We start from the raw sequence: 18,515 nt of genomic DNA, 5'->3' as shown, positions 1-18,515 counted from the left end.
AGGATTCTGGGGAACTGATGCCGAGGAGGAGTCGATTGGTCATGACTATATTGAAAGCCAGGGCAGCTCAAGAGGTCTGCTGGCCTCATCCTCCTTTCGTCTCGTCTACTTATTGTTGTGCCCCATCAGTTCACCACAATCCGTCCACAAGTTGAATTTAACTGGATAGGGATGAAAAGACAACATGAATGGGACCATCCTGATGAAGGGTCTTGGCCTGAAAAGTCAACTGTTTATTCCTCTCCACAGATGCTGCCTGACCTGCTGAGTTTCTCCAGCATTTTGTGTGGGTCTCTGTAACTTTTTTTCTCCCACACGCCTCACTAACTTCCCCATTTCTACTGCCACTTATGCACAACGTTGATAGTTTACATTGGAGAGTTTTCACGTCAGGACGGTGTGTGGCTTGGAGGGAAGTTTCAGCAGCTGGTGTTCCCCACGTTTGCTGCCCTTGTCCCTGTAGCTGGCTGAGCTGGGGGTCTGGAAGGTGCCTTGGCGTGCTGCTGCAGTGTGCCCTGTCAACGGTACGAACTGCTGCTACTGTGCATTGGTGGTGGAGTGAGTGAATGGTTGTGAATGAGGTGCCTGTAAAGCAGGCTGCTGTGTCACAGAACATAGGACATGACTGCACAGAAAAGCTCTTCAGCCTACGGTGTTATGCCAAAGTTTTCACCTACATAAACTCAATCTGTCCCTTCCCTCCCACAAAGCTCTCCACTGTTCTATCATCCATGTACCACTCTAAGAGTTTCTTAAATACCCCTCATGTATCTGCCTCTACCAACACCCCAGGCAGGGTGTTCCACACACTCACCACCTATCCCTGTTTAAAAACAATACTTACCTCTGGCATCGTCCCTATACTTTCTCCAGTCTCCTTAAATTATGCCCCCTCGTATTAGCTGTTTCAACCCTGGAAAAAAAGGTCTCTGGCTGTCCACTCTATCTATACCTCCTCTCGTCTTGTTCACCTCTCTAAGGTCACCTCTCACCGTCCTTCACGCCAAAGGAAAAGCCCAAGATTACTCAACCTATGATCAGATACACTGTCCGATCCTGGATTTAACGTCATTTGAGAGTCCTGTTGTTTGGGGACGACCATGGTTATTGCGTCCCAGCGGTCTATGTGATAGGCAAGCCAGGGCAGTACGATACGGAGAGCAAGCTGCTGCCCATGCAGCAGACTCCTCCTCTCCGTGCAGCTGATGGACCCAAAGGAACAGCAGGGACCGATACAGTTTGGCACCTGTGGCGTGGCAGGAATTGCCAGTCAGCGTTGAACTCAACACAGGACCGCCTTACAGACTCTAGCTCCACAATTTTCCCCTGGATTTTACTCCTGAAGCCCTCCCCACAAGTGGTGCAGTTGCAAGGCGTGGAGGTTTGAGATCAGAGACTTTTTTTTCCTCCCAGATGAGCTGCCAACCATGGCTAACAAGCCCATCTGCTCCAATCAACTGGTTTTAAGGTGCCAGTAACTCAGCTTGGGCCCTTCTCCTGTCAGTAGAAACACTTCTGCTGGGTTTAGTAGCTAAGCCACATGTGAAGGCCAGGAGCTGGACTTGGTTGTCAGAGGCTATTTGAGATGCACGCCATTGGGAGCATTTAATAAGTAGTGGGAGCTTGTCCCCATTACCACCCCCAGCTATAACAACCTTAAGGAACCATTTAACTCACATGGAGATTGACATTAGATTTAACATCTGGAATGGAACAGCAATCTGCAGATCTGAAGGGAGGGTGAACAAGGACCAGCCGGGACCTCTCTAAATGGTGAAGCAGATTCATCGCCAACTCCTGCTTCTGTTTCAGACGTGACTGTGATCCCCTTCTCTCTGACACGGGCCCGTTCTCCTAGCAATGCATAACTCTTGCCCTGTACCGATCCTCTCTCCCGTTTCTGGCCCCCTTCCACTGAGCGGGCGGTGATGAGGCCTGGTGCAGCTCTCGGGACCACACACCAGTCAGAGCTGGTCCTGTACCACCGAGACCCACCCGTGTGGCCGAGCCCTTGACAGGCCACCTTCTTCCATCTTCACTATTAGAGAATCAGGAGCCAACGGCTAAGCGTCCACTGAATTCTCCCAGAGGCACGATGGACAAGGGTAGTCTGGGACAAGGCACCAGCCAGCTCTCGTCTCATCCTTCAGTCCACTGGAAGTCCCATCCCGGAAACCTCTTCACCCCCAGGGTAGGGACAGTGTGTCATAGAGACACAGATTACTAGAGCACAGAAACAGGCCCTTCGGCTCCTCTAGCCCAGGCTGAACTCTGACTAGTTCCATCAGCCCACACCTGAACCACAGCCTCCCATCCATGTAATATCTGAACTTCTGCTGAATGTTGGAATTGAACCCACGTCCACCACCTCCGCTGGCAGCTCGTTCCACACTCTCTCCGAACTCTGAGAGAAGCTGCTCCCCCTCAGGATCACTTCTCACCCTTAACCCGTGGCCCCTGGATTTAGTCTCACCCAACCTCAGAGGAAAGAGCCTGCTTGCATTTACCCCACAGAACTTGGTAAACACAGTTGTGTGGGACCTGTCGCCACAGCGAGGGGCTGAGGTGAGAGCCGGGATGGATTGAATGGGAACTGACTGAATACAGAGTAAAACTCCTGCACTCCAACACCCTCAGACTATTGCAGAATCATTTCTGTTAGCACCACAGCACACTTTTCTTAAGGTTCACCTTTGTTCAGATGTTGCACAGTACAACACTCAAACTTCTCCTGAAGCCAGTGAGTAGAATGGAGCCTGGTGCCATTGGCAGCACGTTTACTCTGGGAGGAGGCTGGAACACGAGTCTGGCCAAGGAGCTTGGCTCCCTACTTCACTGCGGGAGTGTTACCGATTGAAAGGACCTGCGACACAGTTACAGGATTTACAGACACCATCAGAAACAAATCCCAAACTGACCAGGGTTCAGTCCTTGGTCTGGTCAGTGGTGTCAGGAACTGCAGAAGGCAACAGCCTGCAGTCACTGTGAACTCACTGGTGTCTCGGTGACTGCAGTGTTTTAGTGTCACTGTGTCACACAGTTACACTTTCTCCCGAGTGTGAACTCGCTGGTGTTTCTCCAGAAGGAATGATTGTGCGAATCCCTTCCCACACACGGAGCAGGTGAACGGCCTCTCCCCGGTGTGAATGTACTTGTGTGCCTGCAGTTGGGACAGCTGAACGAACCCCTTCCCACACACGGAGCAGGTGAACGGCCTCTCCCCGGTGTGAACTCGCTAGTGTGTCATCGGGGCAGATGACTAAGTGAATCCATTCCCACATTGGGAGCAGGTGAATGGCTTCTCCCCGTGTTAAGTCGCTGGTGTGTTATCAGTTCAAACGATTGTATGAAGCCTTTCCCACACTCGGTACAGGTGAACGGTCTCTCTCCAGTGTGAATGTGCTGGTGTCTCGTCAGGCTGGATCAGTCAGTGCAGATGAACGGCTTCTCCCCGGTGTGCATCTGCTGGTGACTCTGCAGATGGGATGATTGAGTGAATTCCTTCCCGCACTCGGAGCAGGTGAACGGCCTCTCCCCGGTGTGGACTCGCTGGTGTGTCTGAAGATTTGACAGTCGGGTGAACTTCTTCCCACAATGGGGGCAGATGTACGGTGTCTCCCCAGGGTGGACCCGCTGGTGTCTCAGTAAATTGGGTAACTGAGTGAAGCCCTTCCCACACTCGGAGCAGGTGAACGGCCTCTCCCCGGTGTGGATCCGCTGGTGTCTCAGCAGGTTGGATGATGTGGTGAATCCGATCCCACAGTTGGAGCAGGTGAATGGCCTCTCTCCAGTGTGAATTCGCTGGTGTGTCACAAGTTCTGATGAATGCATGAATCGTTTCCCACATTCTGAGCAGGAGAACGGTCTCTCTCCAGTGTGGATCCGCTGGTGTCGAAGCAGATTAGATACTGTGGTGAACCCGATCCCACAGTCAGAGCAGGTGAACGGTCTCTCCCCAGTGTGGATCCGCTGGTGGGTCACCAGGCATGTTAACCATTTGAATCCCTTCCCACAGTCAGAACAGGTGAACAGCCTCTCCCCGGTGTGAACTCGCTGGTGCCTCATCAGGGCAGATGACTGAGTGAATCCCCTCCCGCACTGAGAGCAGGTGAATGGCTTCTCCCCAGTGTGAACTCGCTGGTGTGTCATCAGTTCAAACGACTGCATGAAGCCCTTCCCACACTCGGTACAGGTGAACGGTCTCTCTCCAGTGTGAACATGCTGGTGTCTCGTCAGGCTGGATGACTCAGTGAATCCCTTCCCACACTCGGAGCAGATGAACGGCTTCTCCCCGGTGTGAATACGCTGGTGCGTCTGCAGGTGGGACGACTGCGTGAACCCCTTCCCGCACTCAGAGCAGGTGAACGGCCTCACCCCGGTGTGAGTGCGCTGGTGTATCTCCAGGTTTGTTGACTGATTGAATCCTTTCCCGCACTGGCAGCAGGTGAATGGCCTCTCCCCAGTGTGCACCCGCTGATGCTTAAGCAGGTTGGAAGAGCATGTGAATCCCTTCCCGCACTCGGAGCAGGTGAACGGCCTCTCCCCGGTGTGGACCCGTTGGTGGGTCATCAGTTCAGATGGCCAGTTGAATCCCTTCCCACACTCAGAGCACGTGAACAACTTATCCCTGGGGTGAACCCGCTGGTGTATCGAGTCAGATGACATAGTGAATCCTTCCCTCTCGGGGTGCAGTAGAAAGCTCTGTCTTCAGCAGGAACGCACTGGAATGTAGAACAGAGAACACAGAGCATTACAGCACAGGACTGTCCCTTTTCACCTACTCAATCCAACCCTTCCCTCCAATATAGCCTTCCATTTTCCTAACATTCATATGCCTATTAGAAGTTTCTTAAATGTCCCTAATGTATTTGCCTCTGCCACCAACCCTGACAGGACGTTCCACAAGCCCACCACTCTCTCTGTTTTTTTAAAAAAAACTGACCTCTAACATCCCCCACCTTTACTTTCCGCCAGTCACCCTTGTGTTAGCCATTTCTACCTTCGGGAAAAAATCTCTGACTATCCACTGGAACTGTGCCTCTCATCATCTTGTACAGCTCTCGTCCTCCTTCTCTCCAAAGAGAAATGTCCTAGCTCACTCAACTTGTCCTCAAAAGACATGCCCTCCAGCCCAGGCAGGTTCCTGGTAAATCTAAAGCTTCTACATTCTTCCTATAATGAGGTGACCAGACCGAACACAATATTCCAAGTGTGGTCTACCAGGGTGAGCTGTAACGTTACCCCACGGGTCTTCAACTCAATCCCCCCAGTAATGAAGGCCAACATAACAACCACCTTCTTATCCACCCCACCAATTTGGAACACAAGCGTGATGGTTTTGGGGGAAGGATAGAGCAGCAACTTCTTTACAGACAAAGCAGGTAAAGTCCCTAACCTGCACAGAGATATCACTTGTCTGATCCTTGTGTGAAATGAAGAAAATCTTCCTGATTTTCCTCAGTTAGCTCATCGGAACTTCACACACGACGGGTATGCATTTGGCATCTTCCTGCTGTCAACTGAAGTGTCCTTCCCATCCGGCTGGAGGTCTTTCCACACTTGGTGCTACTGAAGATTCCCATTCAGAGGTGTCAGGCTCACTGTCACAAGGAGGTTTTGTAATCTCTCTCCAGGAAGAAAACAAACAAGTATCTCCTCTTCCATATTCAGGTGATGATATTGGGATGTGGCGTTATGTTGGGTTTGAGACTCCCAGTACATCTTCTGCTTGTATTGCCCTGTAAAACAGAGTAAACAGAAGCCATCAATAGCTAGACAGCAGCTGAGAAGAGTATTTGTAGTCAGCTAGGAAGTACTCAGCAGCTTGCTTGTCTTTGGGAAAGAAGGTTAGCTCCAACTCCATAGACATACAAGCATCTGATGTGGATAACTTCACTCACCGCAACTCTGAACTGATTGCATAACCTATGCACTCACTTTCAAGGACTTTAATTCATGTTCTCAATACTTATACTTTTATTTGTACAATTTGTCAGTCTTTTAGATATAATATTCATAAACTGTATAGGATTTCTTTATTTTCCTCTTGTTCAGGAGAAAGAGTGGGGATCTCACTGAAACTTATTGAATATTGAAAAGCCTAGATAGAGTGGTTGTGGAGGGGATGTTTCCTATACAGGTGGAGTCTAGGACTAGAGGGCACAGCCTCAGAATAGAGGGACATCCATTTAGTTCAGAGATGAGGAATTTCTGTAACAAGAGGATGGTAAATCTGTGGAATTCATTGTCAAATATATCTGTGGAGGCCAAGTCATTTGGCATATTTAAAGTGGACATTGATAGGGTCTTGATCAAAGATTCAGAGTACATTTATTATCAAAGTATGTGTGCAATATACAACCCTGAGATTCATCTTCCGACTGACAGCCACAAAATACAGAAACACCCGACGCTCGATTTAAACAAATCAAATTGCTCAAATTCAAAAAATTTCCTGCCCCAGCAAGGATCTGGACCCACTGCAATTTGCCTATCACCACAGTAGGTCAATGGCAGGCACAATCTCCATGGCTCTCCACACGGCTTTAGACCACCTGGACAACACAAACACCTACATCAGGGTGCCGTTCATCAACTACAGCTCAGCATTTAATACCATCATCCTCACAATCCTGATTGAGAAGTTACAGAACCTGGGCCTCTGTACCTCCCTCTGTAATTGGATCCTCAACTTCCTAACCAGAAGACCACAATCTGTGCGGATTGACGATAACGTCTCCTCCTCACTGACAATCAACACTGGTGCACTTCAGGGTGTGTGTGCTTAGCCCACTGCTCTACTCTCTGTATACAGATGACTGTGTGCCTAGGCATTGCTCAAATACCATCTATAAATTTGCTGACAATACAACCATTGTAGGTAGAATCTCAGATTCTACTGAAGTACAGGAGTGAGATATGTCAACTAGTGAAGTGGTGCCACAGCAACAACCTGGCACTCAATGTCAGTAAGACGAAAGAGCTGATTGTGGACTTCAGGAAGGGCAAGATGAAGGAACACATACCAATCCTCACAGAGGGATCAGAAGTGGAGACAGTGAGCAGTTTCAAGTTCCTGGGTGTCAAGGTCTCTGAGGATCTAACCTGGTCCCAACATATCGATGCAGTTTTAAAGAGGGCAAGACAGCGACTATACTTCATTAGGAGTTTAAAGAGATTTGCTATGTCAACAAAAACTTCTATAGATGTACCGTGGAGAACATTCTGACAGGCTGCATCAACGTCTGGTATGGGGGGGCTACTGTACAGGACTGAAAGAAGCTGCAGAAGGTTGTAAATCTAGTCAGCTCCATCTCAGGTACTAGCCCACAAAGTACCCAGGACATCATAAGGGAGCAGTGTCTCAGAAAGGCAGCGTCCATTATTAAGAACCTCCAGCACCCAGGGTATTCCCTTTTCTCACTGTTACAATCAGGTAGGAGGGACAGCAGCCTGACAGCACACACTCAGCGATTCAGGAACAGCTTCTTCCCCTCTGCCAGCCAATTCATTGAATCCAGGAGCACCGCCTCACTTTTAAAATCTATATTACTGCTGTTTTTGCACGATTTTTAAGCTATTCAATATACATGACTCCACTGGTGGCGTAGTGGCATCAGTGCCGGACTTTGGGACGATCGGTCCCCAGTTCAAATCCAGCCGGCTCCCCTGCACACTGGGTTACAAGCTGGTGATCTCTTTGGAAACTCACCCGGCAGAAGGCAATGGCAAACCACTGCTGTAACTTGCCTCGTACGCGGTTCCCCACTACGTCAGAGAGGCGTGGAGGGAAATCGTCCGGCAACTGGAGAAACTCCGGATGTGACGTAACTTTCCTTTCCATATACATATACTGTAATTTATTCATTCTTCTATATTATGCATTGCGTTGAACTGCTGCTGCTAAGTTAACAAATTTCACAACACATTCTGGTGATGATAAACCTGATTCTAATTCTGAAACAAGCGAATAACACACAGAACATAAAACATTGAACCACAGAGTCCTTGAAACAGTCAGGGACATTCTGTTCAGTTCAGTTCAATTTAGTGCTGAAGGCCCAAGAGCCAGTCCGCCTCAATGCAGCCTTGATCAAAATTGTGCAAAATATCAAGAGTAACCAGAAATCCGAAGCACGTGTAACAGGACCGCAGAGTCCTCTAAAAACGAGTCCAATCCACAAACCACGGCAATCAACCCTCGCCCAAGATCCAAGTCTCTTTGCACCTTCCTCCGAGCATGAGGGAGAGGGAGACCAGTCAAATGCAGGCAGACGGTGCTTGCCTTCCAGTCTCATCCTTGTCGATATCAACCTTCCCCAACATTTGGAAAAGGAAGTCTGAGAATCGGAACGGAAGTGCGGAGGAAGCCTTTTATGAATTCTTCGTTTTTTTTTCATCAGTGTTGAGAGAGGCGGGACTGCGCAGGCGTGTGACGTCGGGAAGTAAAGAGCGGAAGATTTAAAAGGAACACAGCCTTCTACAGCGGGCAGCGTAGTTTGCGGGCTGCGGAGTGAGCCGGAAGCAGAGTGAAGGCTTAAGGGCTTTGGCTCAACGGGCAAGGCAAGGAAGGTTTGGTATTCATTTTTTGTTGTTATTTGAGGGGCGGGGGAAGTATGAGTGTGAGGGCAGTTTGTTGTTCTCAGTTCTGGATGTGGGAGGCCCTGGAGTCTCCCAGCCTCCCAGACGTCCACATCTGTACCAGGTGCGCTGAGATGCAGCTCCTAAGGGACCACGTTAGGAAACTGGAGCTGCAGCTCAATGACATTCGTCTGGTCAGGGAGAGTGAGGAGTTGATAGAGAGGAGTTACAGGCAGGTGGTCACACCGGGGCCACGGGAGGCAGACAAGTGGGTCACGATTAGGAGGGGGAATAGGAAGAATCAGGTAATAGAGAGTACCCCAGTGGCTGCGCCCCTTGATAATAAGTATTTCTGCTTGAGTACTGTTGGGGGGGAACAGCTTACCCGGGGGAAGCCTCCGGCACAGAGTCCGGCCCTGTAGCTAAGAAGGGTAGGGAACAGAAGAGGACGCCAGTAGTAATAGGGGACTCGATAGTCAGGGGGGGTCAGATAGACGATTCTGTGGACGCAGTCCGGAGACCCGGATGGTAGTTTGCCTCCCTAGTGTCAGGGTCCGGGATGTTTCTGATCGCGTCCTAGAGTTCATGAAGTGGGAGGGTGAGGAGCCAGAGGTCGTGGTACATATAGGTACCAATGACATAGGTGGAAAAGGGAAGAGGTCATGAAAGAAGGATATAGGGAGCTAGGAAGGGAGTTGAGAAAAAGGACCGCAAAGGTAGTAATCTCGAGATTACTGCCTGTGCCACGCGACAGTGAGAGTAGGAATGCAATGAGGTGTAGGATAAATGCGGGCTGAGGGATTGGAGCAGGGGGCAGGGATTCAAGTTTTTGGATCATTGGGACCTCTTTTGGTGCAGGCGTGACCTGTACAAAAAGGACGGGTTGCACTTGAATCCTAGGGGGACCAATATCCTGGCGGGGAGATTTGCGAGGGCTACTGAGGTGACTTTAAACTAGAATGGTTAGGGGGAGGGGATCAAATTAAAGAGACTAGGAGAGGGGAGGTTGGTTCACAAATGGAGAAGGCAGGTAGACAGTGTGTGAGGGAGGATAGGCAGGGGACAGAGATCAGGAGCACTCAGACCAAAGACGAAGGGGACAAGAAAGAAAAAGATAACAAAGTTGTTTGTTCCATTAAGGATAAACAGAGAGTAGGAGGTGGAGAGTTTCTTAAATGCATCTGTTTTAATGCTAGGAGCATTGTAAGAAAGGTGGATGAGCTTAGAGCATGGATTGATATCTGGAAATATGATGTTGTAGCCATTAGTGAAATGTGGTTGCAGGAGGGGTGTTCTAAGAGTAAACCTGGCAATTATCAGCCTATGAGTTTGACGTAAGTGGTGGGTAAATTGATGGAAAGTATTCTTAGAGATGGCATATATAATCTTCTGGATAGACAGGGTCTGATTAGGAACAGTCAACATGGATTTGTGTGTGGAAGGTCATGTTTGACAAATCTTACTGAAATTTTTTGAAGAGGTTACTAAGAAAGTTGACGAGGGTAAAGCGGTGGATGTTGTCTATATGGACTTCAGTAAAGCCTTTGACAAGGTTCCACACGGAAGGTTAGTTAGGAAGGTTCAATGGTTTGGCATTAATATCGAAGTAGTCAAATGGATTCTGCAGTGGCTGGATGGGAGACGCCAGAGAGTAGTGGTGGATAACTGTGTGTCAGATTGGAGGACGGCATGTAACAGTGTTTCTCAGGGATCTGTACTGGGTCCAGTGTTGTTTGTCATATATATTAATGATCTGGATGATGGGGTGGTAAATTGGATTAGTAAGTATGCAGATGATACTAAGATAGATGGCGTTGTGGATAATGAAGTAGGTTTTCAAAGCTTGCAGAGAGATTTAGGCCAGTTAGAAAAGTGGGCTGAAAGATGGCAGATGGAGTTTAATGCTGAAAAATATGAGGTGCTATAGTTTGGTAGGACTAATCAAAATAGGACATACATGGTAAATGGTGGGGCATTGAAGAATGCAGTAGAACAGAGGGATCTAGGAATAATGGTGCATAGTTCCCTGAAGGTGGAATCTCATGTGGATAGGGTGGTGAAGAAAGCTTTTGGTATGCTGGCCTTTATTAATCAGAGCATTGAGTAGAAGAGTTGGGATGTAATGTTGAAATTGTATAAGGCATTGGTAAGGCCAAATTTGGAGTGTTGTGTACAGTTCTGGTCACCGAATTGTAGGAATGATGTCAATAAAATTGAGAGAGTACAGAGGAGGTTTACTGAAATATTGTCTGGGTTTCATCTCCTAAGTTACAGAGAAAGGTTGAACAAGTTAGGTCTTTATTCTTTGGAGCGTAGAAGGTTGAGGGGGTACTTGATAGAGGTGTTTAAAATTATGAGGGGGATTGACAGAGTTGATGTGAATAGGCTTTTTCCATTGAGAATGGGGGAGATTCAAACAAGAGGACATGAGTTGAGAGTTAAAGGGCAAAAGTTTAGGGGTAACATGAGGGGGAACTTCTTTACTCAGAGAGTGGTAGCTGTGTGGAACGAGCTTCCAGCAGAAGTTGTTGAGGCAGCTTCAATGTTGACGTTTAAAGTTAAATTGGTTAGATATATGGACAGGAAAGGAATGGAGGTCTGAGTGCAGGTCAGTGGGACTGGGTAAGAGTAAGAGTTCGGCACAGACTAGAAGTGCCGAGATGGCCTGTTTCCGTGCTGTAATTGTTATATGGTTATATGCCAATCAGCAAGATCAGTGAGTAATGGGTTGGTGCTCCACCATTCAGCTGCACAAAGGTTAAAGTTCAGCCAGGGTGTCAAAGGTCACGGGGAGAAGGCAGGACAGGGATAATAAATCAGCCATGATGAAATGGTAGAGCAGACTTAATGGGCTGAAAAGAATATTTTGCTCTGATGCCTTATGTTTGCAGGGCAATGAACCTCAAGGTAGTACATGGTACTTTTGATAATAAATTTACTTTCACTTCAACTTGAGCACGAAGATCAAGTCTGGTGTTCCACGACAGTGCAGATCAATTAAACATAGAAAATCTACAGCACAATACAGGCCCTTTGGCCCACAAAGCTGCGCCGAACATGTCCCCACCTTAGAAATTACCTAGGGTTACCCATAGCCCTCTATTTTTCTAGCTCCATGTACCTTCCCAGGTGTCTCTTAAAAGACCCGATCATTTCCGCCTCCACCGGCAGCCCATTCCACACACTCACCACTCTCTGCGTAAAAAACTTACCCCTGACATCTCCTCTGTACCTACTCCCCAGCACCTTAAAACTGTGTCCTCTCGTACTAGCCATTTCAGCCCTGGGAAAAAGCCTCTGGCTCTCCACACAATCAATGCCACTCATCATCCTGTGCACCTCTATCAGGTCACCTCTCATCCTCCATCACTCCAAGGAGAAAAGGCCGGGCTCACTCAACCCATTCTCATAAGACATGCTCCCCAATCCAGGCAACATCCTTGTAAATCTCCTCTGCACCCTTTCTATAGATCCACATCCTTCCTGAACTGAAGTGACCAGAACTGAGCACAGTACTCCAAGTGGGGTCTGACCAGGGTCCAATATAGCTATAACATTACCTCTGAGCTCTTAAACTCAATCTCATGACTGATGAAGGCCAATGCACGGTATGCCTTCTTAACCACAGAGTCAACCTGCGTAGCAGCTTTGAGTGTCCTATGGACTCAGACCCCAAGATCCCTCTGATCCTCCACACTGTCAGGAGTCTTACCATTAATACTATAGTCTGCCATCATATTTGACCTACCAAAATGAACCACTTCACACTTATCTGCCACATCTCAGCCCAGTTTTGCATCCTATCAATGTCCCGCTTTAACCTCTGACAGCCATCCACACTGTCCACAACACACCCAACCTTTATGTCATCAGCAAATTTATTAACCCATCCCTCCACTTCCTCATCCAGGTCATTTATAAAAATCACGAAGAGTAGGAGTCCCAGAACAGATCTCTGAGGCACACCACTGGTCACTGACCTCCATGCGGAATATGGCAAGTCTACAACAACTCTTTGCCTTCTGTGGGCAAGCCAGTTCTGGATCCACAAAGCAATGTCCCCTTGGATCCCATGCCTCCTTACTTTCTCAATAAGCCTTGCATGGGGTACCTTATCAAATGACTTGCAAAAATCCATATACACTACATCTATGGCTCTACCTTTGATAAAGTTTTAAGGGGATTGGGGGACGTAAGAAATGATTCTCGGACTCTTGTAAATAACGGGTTAAAATTAAGTGCCAGCTTATGTGTGCTCTGTTCTGGATAGTGTGCAGAGTTTGTCCTTCTCTGAGAAATCTTCCTTCAGCTTGTTTAGATTAACAACTCACAGCTGCCCTTTGGGAACGATATGAAGGCTGAGTTCACACAGGTCCACACACCACGTCTCACGGTTTCGCACCACTGAAGTAAGTTCCTTCCTTGTTTCTAACGAAAGGGAGTAACTGATAAAGACTGGACAGAACATTCTTTTTTTTAATTAAAGCTCTGACTTAGTGGACTCTCTTATCTAAGTAGTTAAGTTTTGCTCCAACAGAGCTGGTGAAGAATACCAGTTTCTCTAAGTGCTCTTTGTTTCCTAGTTCTATAAATTGTAACGTTTCTGCACGTTAGTCAGAAGCTCGTCACGAGCCGCCAGAGAGAGAGAGAGGTATTCTGTCTCCCTGATGCTTGGCTCCGAGCTGCTCGTTGGCTGAGTTCGAACAAATAAACGGTGAAAGGATAAAGTAAAGAACTGTGTGTGGCGTGGTTATTGGTCCAGCAAATTTAAGTTTATGTTTGGTGCCGTGTCTCGGATCCCAGCATAGGGAACATTTCCCTGGGCTGAGTAAGTGACCGAGGGTTTGAATCGAACACAACCGAGTGGTAGGGCGCCTCGAGGTGTTTTACCTCTGGCCACTCCTTGTGTCCGGCGTTCTGCCCCTCGCCCATCAAAACTTGTACCTTGACGGGATCCAACGAACCACCGGGACCAGGAGAATAAGGTAAGCAGTTGTTTCTGTGAGTATTAACAGAGAATAAGGCTAGCAGTTGTTTTCATGAGGTTGCTGCGGGTGACATTGATTATTCTGTATTACGCTCGGAACAGGATTATGAGCCCCGGTCGGGAGAAGTGGTCGCCGCTGCCTGACGAATTCGGTAAAGGGTTGTGCATGCCTCAGAATATGGCCAGTTGAAATCTGATGATAAGGATACGAGACTGGCAGCCCGGTAAATTTCTCACCTCAGCAGCAGAAATATGGCCGGTTGAAATTTGACGATAAGGATCTTCGGATGTTAAGTGCTGCTCTAACCAAGTGATTGGGAAACGGTGTATGGCCCCCAGGGGGAACTTGGGATATAACCTCTTGTGAACAAGCAGTGAATTTGATTTGGAAAAAGGATTGCAGTAAAAAGTGGAAATTATTGATTAAAAATGGAAAGATAAAGCTGATACCAAATGGAATAGTACTTTACTGGCCAGTTGGAGGAACAACGCCTGTGATAACGGGGTGTAGCAGTACGTATGTCAGAAGGAAATCCCAAGAGTTGGGAAACATTAAAGGCGGAGTGAGAATGGGTAGATGGGAGAAGAAAAAGAGAACGAGAGAAACAAAGAAAACAGGCAAAGGCAGATATGGACAGACAGGAAGGTTTAAATCAGCAGTGCCGCGCGCAAATTCTAGGGCCAATACGGGATCCCAAACCCATGTCTGGCATACCGACCCTATTTGAGGACAGTGACCATGATGAGGAGTGGGCACCCACCTTATCGGGGCCCAGTGCACCCAGTGCTCCCGAACCTCAATCCTCCCAGTACTCAGATACGTCAGATACGGTGGCGGCTCGGGTAAAATAGCGGCGGCAGGGAAGGGAAGGCTCCCTATACCCTGAGATCCAGGAAGGGAATACTGAGGATTATTCCGAGACAGGGAGGGAAGAAGCCAATAAAACCCCAGAGTTAATGGCTCCACAGCGCCAATTGCCCACCCGAATGCTGCCCAATCCATGAGCAGCCGAGGAGGGACAGCCCTCAGTAATTCCTGTGTATGCACCCTGGAAGCCTCAAAAAATGATAATGATCATGAATCAGGCCCCAGAAAGAAAAGAAAAACCAGCACAGTTTGCTCAGTATGTCCGCAGTACTACACAAATGTATAATGTGACCCCGCAAGATTTATTTGGTCTCTGCTGCACGATTCTCTCAGCTGATGAGGGGTGGGAATGGAAGGCAGAATTAAGATACCAAACCTATCAGGAGTTACTGGCGGGAATCCATAATGAGAATGGACAGACAGACCAGATTATTCAAGCCTTGGCGAGGGCTCTCCAACAACCTGTAAATATCACTAAACACCAGGAATTCTGCAGATGCTGGAAATTCAAGCAACACACATCAAATTTACCGGTGAACGCAGCAGGCCAGGCAGCATCTCTAGGAAGAGGTACAGTTTACGTTTCAGACCTCTCGGCCCGAAACGTCGACTGTACCTCTGCCTAGAGATGCTGCCTGGCCTGCTGCGTTCACCAGCAACTTCAATATCACTAAAGTACTTGAATGCAAACCTAAGCCTGGGAAATCGGGACCAGACTATTGGGAGCGATTTGTGGCCTGCTACGGCACTTTCGTGGGAGACCAAGCCTCTAATAATGGGAATTCGTCCCCCCAGTTTAATGCCTTACTGCTCCAATACTTACCAATTAAGCTAGCCAACATGATTTAAACAAATAATATGGATTGGCCTGACAATGACCGAAATCAAATGCGACAAGCTTTGACATATTATTGGGACCCGGCTTTCGAATCCCAATATCCCCGAAGGGAACTAATATTAAAGGTGAATATGTTCAGTGGGAAGAAGGACATGAGCGGGCTATATCTGGGGATCAGAAATGGGAACAAAAACCTACAAAGGGACAGGTGGGGACAACAACCTGTTTAGAAATTGACAAGCAAGGCTGCTTCCTACCATGAGTACCACCCCTCAGGAAGAGCCCAATGTAATATTACAAGTTGCTGCAATTCTAATTCTGTTTATGATTGATACTGGGGGCGGGGGCAACCACACCCGCTCTCGATCAGGAAATAGTATCGGAAAAGGGATTCCAGTTATCAGATGCTACAATCACTCTGTCTGGGTTCGAAGCCACAGAACGCACGAATTCATGTACCCAGCTACTGCAGGTAGAATTCCAGGGGGACCCAGTGTGAGGTTTCATTTACAGCCACCACCAGTCTGGGGTGTAATCTAGCAGGGACAGACTTGCTCTGTCCGTTGGAAGTCAAGATTCCATGCACAGGCAAACTTATCACCCTGGGACTAGTGAACAACCGACAGCTTCCCCAGCTACCGACCCCCCCCCCCCCAGGGGTGGGCACTTAATCTGGACTCCGCTTTGTTCGAACCCCCTCTGCCAAAGGCAGACCTTCATGTGACTCTGTGCTATGATCCTACGGGGTGCTCAACTGACGAAAGCCAATATTATGCACCCTTCAAGGGATAGGAGTTCCCAGTCATGGTGATGGGAGAGGTTAAAGGAAAAGAGGGCTGTGCATTACTGGCCGAAGTTTCGGATTTCCTCTGGCGACAGACAGGACTGGTGGTTCCCCAAACCACCGTTAGGGTTTGCCTTGGGTTCAAGCCAAAGAGCCTGAGGTTCCTTGTCTACACCCTGACAAAACAAGCCTCCAGCACTGAGGGAGAATAGCAAGACTTGGCCACGGGCCAACTACGATACTGGAAGGAGTCGGAGGTGAAGACGGGACATCTGGTAACACTCTTTTAATGGTGACCGAACCCAAGATGTTGTACCACGTCTCTGGGCAATTTCAGACCATGAAGTTGGCCACACCGTGAAAAAAGGAAAGACTCTCCCATCCCTTCCGCAATACCCCCTCAAGGCCGAGGCAACGCTTTATGAGGATGGAAGCCAGCAGGGAAACGATGTTCTGGCTATGTGATAGTGACGGACAGTAAAGTAATTGAGCAGGCCTCTTTTGAAACAGCTGTCTCCACCCAGAAGGCTGAGTTGCTTGCTCTGAATTGTGCCTGTATCCTAGCAACAGACTAAAGTGCAAACTTTTACACAGACTCCCGTTATGCACTGACTACAGGACTTTAGGGATTTCTGACTTCCTCTGGCCACCCATTAATAATGCCACCTTTGTAAACAACTTCCTCACTGCTCTACAGCTACCTCGAGTGTTCACTATTATTAAATGTGTAGCCCATACTGGGGAATCTGATGAGATATTTAAGGGTAATGCTTGGGCTGATGCAGCAGCGAAACAGACAACCTTGAATTCCACACTTTTAGTCCCCTCGGGAACCCAGCAAGCTCCAATAGACAAAGTCTAAGAACGGATATGCCAGATATGGGGGAAATACGTAACTTCCAGGGGGACGCCCCTGAAGGAGAGTGCAGACTATGGTCCCAAATGGGTTGCCATCTTGAACCTCAGACCAATTTATGGGTAACCCCTGCGGGACAGGTCTGTGTTCCCTCTATGTTCTTATCTATATTTTGATAGATTATGCACATAATTGTACACACCTGGGCAAGGAGGGAATATTTAATACATTATTACAATCTTGGTGGCACCCTGACTTCCAGCAAGCAGCCAAAAAAAATGAGCCAAAGCATGCTTAATTTGAATGTAAGGGTTTCTCTTTTATGTTAACGGCTAAGGCTAATAAATGGCTTCTCTGTAGCATTATAATGAAATGGCTTCTCTGTAATGTTAACTGCTCAGGTAATGGGTTTTCTGTAGCAGCATGTTTGGGTTATAGATAGAGATAACGGGACTTTGGACTTCAGGGCTAACCAATGGAAGAGATGTTATTCTTCCTGGTCTGTGTGAAAGCTGTTAGTTTGCGTGGGCTTCAGGGAGAAGGCGCGAGGAGGATGAAGAGAGAAGACGCGACTTGAGGAGTCGGTGGGTTGTTCGACCCTTGGGGCTCTGGGCGGGAGCCCAGAGGTCGACAACGATCGAAGGAGGATCAGCGAAGGAAAATCCGTGAGCTCCAACGATTTGTGCATTGGACTGTTTAATAAGATTATTGGTGCCTTTTATTTTATATTTTATTTCTCTATTAGTCTCATGGTCAAAGTAAGAGTTATAAAATCTTACTTGTGTAACCGCATATTGTGTACTGTTTGTTATTTCGGAGTACTGATCTGACACAGGGGACACATCACACAGCATCCACCCAAACAAGAGTTCTAAAGCTTGGCCGGGCGGGGGGGTGGGAGGTGGTCATCACCCTTGAGATCATGCCACTAGGAAAAGTGAGTGTTACAATGTAAAAAAAAACGAATGCTGGAAAGGGAATGCCTTGTGTTTCCAGAACTACCCCCTTGCCTGGTGGGCCTTTTTCTTGTTTACAACTTGATTTTATAGAATTACCTAGAGTGCATTGTTATAGGTATTGCTTAGTGATGGTAGATGTATTTAGCAGATGGACTGAAACTGTTCCTACAACTGATAATACTGCTGTGACTGTTGTGAAAATATTGCTAAAAGAAGTAATTCCTCGCTATGGACTTCCAGAAATGATAAGCTTGGACAATGGGCCACATTTTGTTGCCAAAATATATGAGGAAGTCTGTAAGGAACTTGCTATAAAACAGCAGTTCCACTGCACCCATCATCGGAAAGCAGCCGGCAAACTGGAATGCGCCAACGGTACTTTGAAAGATAAGTTGGTCAAACTTACACAAGAAACTGGATTGACCTGGTTGAAGGCTTTACCCTTAGCCCTATTCCGTATGAGAATCACGCCATCAAGTAAGACGGAGTTATCACCTGCAGAAATTATCTACGGGAAGCCTTTGAGAACCCCATGGGGACTCCGACCTTGTTTACTGCTCCTCCCTGAGAGCTTACCTGCAAAATTAGATATGCATACTTTGGGGGAGGAGATAGAAAATACTTATGCAAATTAACTACAACT

General features: G+C 47.8%; 1 protein-coding gene across 1 annotated transcript in view; it reads right to left on the bottom strand.

The window, feature by feature from the left end:
- LOC140203984 (uncharacterized) overlaps nucleotides 1–18,515 on the bottom strand; it is a 50,548-nt gene that overhangs the window by 27,789 nt on the left and 4,244 nt on the right. Inside the window, exons 2-3 of the mRNA XM_072270195.1 lie at nucleotides 5,396–5,738; nucleotides 3,530–4,721 (exon numbers count right to left, since the gene is read on the bottom strand). Coding sequence (XP_072126296.1) covers nucleotides 3,530–4,665 — 1,136 coding nt within the window. The 5' untranslated portion in view covers nucleotides 4,666–4,721; nucleotides 5,396–5,738. The remainder of the gene's footprint in view (nucleotides 1–3,529; nucleotides 4,722–5,395; nucleotides 5,739–18,515) is intronic.

The sequence above is a fragment of the Mobula birostris genome, chromosome 10 (genome assembly GCF_030028105.1).
Source record: "Mobula birostris isolate sMobBir1 chromosome 10, sMobBir1.hap1, whole genome shotgun sequence".
Taxonomy (NCBI): Eukaryota; Metazoa; Chordata; class Chondrichthyes; order Myliobatiformes; family Myliobatidae; genus Mobula; species Mobula birostris.
This window is presented reverse-complemented; position numbering and strand designations above follow the sequence as displayed.